Source organism: Capsicum annuum, chromosome 11 (genome assembly GCF_002878395.1).
Source record: "Capsicum annuum cultivar UCD-10X-F1 chromosome 11, UCD10Xv1.1, whole genome shotgun sequence".
Taxonomy (NCBI): domain Eukaryota; kingdom Viridiplantae; phylum Streptophyta; class Magnoliopsida; order Solanales; family Solanaceae; genus Capsicum; species Capsicum annuum.
This window is the reverse complement of record NC_061121.1, coordinates 4,674,809-4,680,805: the sequence shown is the minus strand read 5'-3', so window position 1 is coordinate 4,680,805 and position 5,997 is coordinate 4,674,809. Positions and strand designations below refer to the sequence as shown.

Below are 5,997 nucleotides of genomic sequence, written 5' to 3'. Positions count from 1 at the left end.
AATGCTGTCTCACCATCACCAGGTAATTGCTAAGCATATTTAAATTTTAATTTATTGATATGTGTACTTTTGATCCCTCCGATTTTGATTTTTACAAATTTTATGAATCATTAAATGTTGAATCATTTAGTTAGCGATGTAATATAATATGCGTACTTTTAATGCCTGCGTTTTTCATTTTTACAAATGTTATGAATCATTAAATGTTGAATTATTTACCAATTTAACTAAAACTTTGGAAGTAGAGTTTAAAAAAAAGGAAAAACAAATTCATAGTTATCCAGAAAATTATATTTCATAATAGTAATGCCACAAAAGACAACCACAAGGGTTGGTGCGATGGTTCAGCACTTCAAGAGGTTGGGGGTTCAATCCCCACCTCTGATGAATGGAAAAAATTTTGTGGCCAGTTTACAATCGCTTAGTGCGCTGACAGTAGAAACGAAGGATTAGTCTCACGGCTGCCGGCTGTGGTGACAGCTTGGGAAACCAAGAAAAAAGAATTCCTCAAAAGACTTCTATTTTTTCTTTTCTTTTTTAAATTGGTTTCCATAAAAAAAATAAACTTGTAAACTCCTGTTATTTACGTCATCTCAATTTATGTAGTACAAATACCATTTAGAGTATCAATCAAATTTTTATTAATATAAATTTTTTAAATAATTTAAATTGTTAATCACTGTGATTTATAACCCCTTTTACGTAATTATCAAACAATTTATGTTACTCGCTTTGTCCTAATTTTAGAATTTAGAGAGTCAATCAAATTTTTACTAATATATTTTTTAAATATTTTAAATTGTTAATCGTTGTGATTTATAGTATCTTTTAATGTAATTTCAAATAATTTATGTTACTTGCTTTATTGTAATTTAGGTGACACTATAAGAATTTTAAAATCATATTTTTTACTATCTGTTCTTAAAATATTATAAAATGTTAATAGTTATGACTTATAATTATTTATTTTGCATAATTTTTAAATATATAATTTTTTATCAAAATAAAATAAACAAAGTACTAAATTTTCAAAACATGTTAAATTCAAAAACATCATTTGGATCAACAAATTACTAAATTAAAACATTAAAACACGCAAATTATAAAATGCCAAAACTATCCCTGAATTTATGTGATACAAATATAATTTAGATAATCAATTAAATTTTTAATATGTTTTTAGATTTTTAAATTGTTAGCTATTGTAATTTATAATTTTTTGTATGTAATTTTAAAATAATATATGTTACTCTCCTTGTTCAAAACTTTTGTGGCGTTGATAGTCAATTATATTGTTAAAATAATTTATGATTTTAATTATTATAATTTATAATACTTTTTCTTATATTTTAATTTAAGTGAAACTGAAATAATTTCGAAAGTCAACCAAATTTTGAGATTGAAGCAGCGAAATGGATATGTCCTAAATGACTTATAATACCTAATTAGATGTGATACCACAAAATTATTATTAAAAAATTTATGTGAAAAAAATATAAAGAGTCTCATATATGATGTCATATTAATTTAAAACATCAAGAATTAGTTTATCATTTTATGTCAATTTTATTTTTTACTAAATATTATTAATTTTGTAATACCTAAATAACTTATAATAATTAATTAGGGGTGATATAGTAAAATTACGATTGAAACAGTTGAAGCAGGCATGTCATATTTCTCTATTTTACCTTTTATTTATTAAATATTATTAATTTTCTTATATGTAAATGACTTACAATAATTAATTATGGATGATATAGTAAAATTACGATTAAAGAAGCTGAAGCAGACATGTCATAAATATCTATTTTACTTTTTTTTATTAAATATTATTAATTTTCTTATATGTAAATGACTTATAATAATTTATTAGGGGTAAGATAGTAAAATCATGGAGTAAAAATACTTGTGTAAAAAATTTAAATGTGTCTCATAGAAATGTCCTATTAATTTAAAACATCAAGAATTAGTTTATTATTTATGTCTATTTTATTATTTATTAAATATTATTAATTTTTTAATACCTAGATGTCTTATAATAATTAATTAGAGGTAATATAATAAAACTACAATTGAAGCAACTTAAACAGACATGTCATAAATTTTTATTTTACTTTTTTAATTAAATATTATTAATTTTATTATATATAAATAACTTAAAATAATTAATTAGGGATAATATAGTAAAACCACGGAACAGCTGAAGCAAACAGGTGAAGAAGCAGGCATGTTGATGAAGACCTGCCTGCTTCTTCACACTTATTAATAGTAGTAACACTAGAAAATACATATAATAAAATTACTTAAAAAGTCCTTCGGGATGGTTCAATTAGTTTGGACGGGGTGTTATCCACATGGATGATTCGGGATCGATCCTTTCTCAATGCCTTCTGAGTCAAGTTTGTCGCACATAACTTACCTGATGCGGTTTACATTCCCTGTGTGGTTTGCAAATGCTTACACAATTGAGGGATTTACTCAGTATACACAAAGTATTGACCATATATAGAGTACTCATCCAAAGGACAACGGCTTTAACAAAAGTTGTATCAATTGCGCGTTATTGTGAAGTTAAAAAAATAAAAACTTATAAAATTAGACAAATTAATTTATATAATTCAACTTTTTTTTAATATAATTATTGTGATGACAGATTATGTTGGAATTCCAATGAGGCCTAATCACTCTAAACCAGATCATTCAGCAACTGGTAAACATCCACCACCTACCGTTCGTCCACCGCCTACTGTTCGTCCACCTCCTGGTAAAATTCCCTTCAATATCTTGTATTTTTATTAATCTTTTACTCGATATTCAATATTTATATTGAGATTCGAATAAATATAAACATGTATATTGTAAGCTCATTTCTAAGGACGACACTTCTAATTAATTAGGATTGTTTAACGGGACAGGACAAGACGGGACGGGGCAACTCCTTATGGGATAATGGGGACCGTGGACGAACCCCCAGCCCGTCCCATCCCAATAACTACGGGGACGAGTCGGGTGGGTTTGGAAATTTAGTGGATACCACAAACCTCTACTTTGAAGTGAAACGACTTCATTCATTTTCAAGTTGATAATTGACATAGAATGAAACCCAATAATGGGACATCAATTTATCGATTCCTCAACAAGCATTCTTTTCTGAACTCTACAAGTAATAAGCTATCCCCATATGGAGTCCGCCCAAGGGAGAAATTTAATCCAATGGGTCAATGTGACGTAACTAGAACACCTATAGGTGTAACCTAGTGGTCAATAAGTGGATGAGAACCACAAGATCTTAAATTTAAATCCCAGCAAACAAAAATACTAGGTGAATTTTTTTGATCTATCCTCACCTTGGTAAGTAGAGTTACCGGATACTTGTTGATAGTAAAAAATAAATGATGTCATGTAGAATTAGTCGAGATACGTGAAATCTATGTAATTAGAAAAACTGTTAATTACAATAGTCAAGTAGTAATATTGTGAACAAGTACTAATATAGTACAAATTAGTTTGTTTTTTTTTCAAATTTTTTGAAATATTATATTATTATATTATTTTTATGTATATATACAATCTTAGATTGTTTATTGCAACTTATAACAATATTTATAAGATTGCAAAAAATAGTAGATTTTATTTTTAAAAAATATTTTTTATATATATAAAAATTGAAACTGAAATTATCCTTACAAATAAAAAATATTACATACAGATTTCATCCACCCCTATTTTATCTCTAAATTAGTTATGGCAGATTATTATATTATTAAAAAAAATTGAAAAAAGGTTTTTATATCAAACAATTTATTTCCTTTTTCAAACCGGAGAAGTGAAATGTGGGCAAAAATATATATCACACGTTTTCACTTCTTATGGAATTTTTTTTTTTTGAGATTATCTCTCCTCTTTTTACTCCTATTTAAATAATATAATATCACAAAAAAATTAAAAAAAATATTTTAAAGAATAGATATTCATTCAAGTTTTAGAAAATATCATGAGCATTTCACGGGATACATCAACTAATAATTGTTTAAGATGACTAACAAACATAAGAAACATATTTAAAAAATATAGAAAATATGCACTTGAAAAAAAATTCAATAAACTTTTTAAAATTTAAAAAAAATAAAAAAAATCAATAAACATATCAAATTCATATACAAAGATACAAAGTTAAATTACTATTCTTTCGACTAATTGATTATGATTTCACCATCAAAAAAGTAATAAACATATTAAATTTATACCCAAAAAAATATAGTTGAAATATCTTTTAAAAAAACTACTTCAGATAATCAAAAAATCATACAGAAATCAACAAATAGTTAAATCCTACACTTTTTTTAAGACTGCACGTTAACCTATGCTAGTGTTATCTAAAAGATAAATACGAAACCAAGTAGGATACGGAAAATTTTATATTGAGTGAGAGGCCACCATATATTTATGACAAATATCTTTGTGTAACCCTTTTGTCAGCACTTTGTTTTCTCCATTAGCTCCTCTTCTCTTTTTCAATTTTTCTTCCGTGTAACTCTTTTTCCTCTTCTTTGTTTTAATTCTTTTTTTTTATTACTATTTTTCACAAATATTAAATAGGTAAATAGATGGCTAATTTAAATTTTAGCAAAATGAATTAATATTAATCTAGATTACGCCTATTTCTTTTAAGTGTTTTTTGATATATTTAAAAGATGTGAACTTTTTTCTCAATTTATTTTAATTTAAATTTTAGACTTTATAACTTAGGATTTCTATACATTAAGTTAATTCTTTAAATTAGCATTCAACTTAGCAAAATTATCTAATCATTTATGAATTTTTGCGCCTTAAAATCTTCTTAAGCGCTTACAAAAACCTAATCAACCTCATTTTTAATTATTACAAGGACAAAATATAAAAATAAAATTAATAAAAAACTAATTGAACAACTTTTTAATATTTTTGTTCTATCAAGCCATTTTATTTTATAATCTCTCTCGTGTTTAAGAAATACAATTTGAATTTTTTACCCTTAGTAATATATTCATTTGTATAGCATATTACATAAATACCTTTTAGAAATAAAAAAAAATATTATTTTTATTTGTTTTATATATAAGAAAATTATTTTTGTATGATAAACTCAAGGTTGAATAACCACATGTAAAATTATTTAGAAATTCTTCAATTTAAATATTCAGTTTTTCAATCGTTCAAATCTTAATATTCACCTAGAACTTTTGAAAAATTGTGGATGTACTTGATAAAACAAATTTTAAATAAAAAAGTGTTTAACAGTCCTTGTTTATCAAGCACATCCACAACTTTTTTCAGTTTCAACACTTCTATTCAAACATTTATCTGCTTAATTTCTAAACACTTATTTTTAACTTTTAAACAAATAAATTAAAAAGTTATTTTTTAACTCTATCCAAACTAGGGGTGGGCGTTCGATCGGTTCGGTCTGATTATTTTATATCGGTTCGATTTATCGGTTTTCGGATTGACAAAAATGACATCCATAATCAAACCGAAATAAATTCGGTTTGGTTCGATTTTTACAAATTCGGTTCGGTTATTTCGGATTTTTATTTCGGTTTGAAATATTAAAGTAGTTAGCCTCTCTTTTTCATAACTGGACATTTAAAATTGATGGATTTTTTTAGAAAAAATATTTTTTTCAAACCTGTTTTTCACTCCCAAATATAAATAATTATAAATAACTCAACATGGATGAAATGAAATGAAATAATCATAAGCTTAAGATAATATATAACGTCATTACTCATTACATATAATATAACCTTGCATAAATAGTCTACAAAACAACACAAAACTCGTAAAAATAGTCCACGAAACAACATACTTTCTGCATAAATAGTCCATAAAACAGTCTAAAGTCACCAAAATAGTCCATAAAATATTTGAGTCACTAAAACAATGCATAAACAGCCTACGACGTATTCGAATTTGCTATTAAATGTTAATTGTGAATGTGAATTACTAAATATT

At 25.4% G+C, this 5,997-nt stretch overlaps 1 protein-coding gene across 2 annotated transcripts in view; it reads left to right on the top strand.

Moving 5' to 3' along the window:
* LOC107848548 (WAS protein family homolog DDB_G0292878) overlaps positions 1-5,997 on the top strand; it is a gene marked incomplete at its 5' end in the record, with an annotated part of 11,714 nt that continues 5,717 nt past the window's right edge. For both annotated transcript variants that reach the window (XM_016693340.2, XM_016693339.2), the window contains 2 exon segments: positions 1-22; positions 2,657-2,767. In XM_016693340.2, the coding sequence (XP_016548826.2) occupies positions 1-22; positions 2,657-2,767 (133 nt within the window).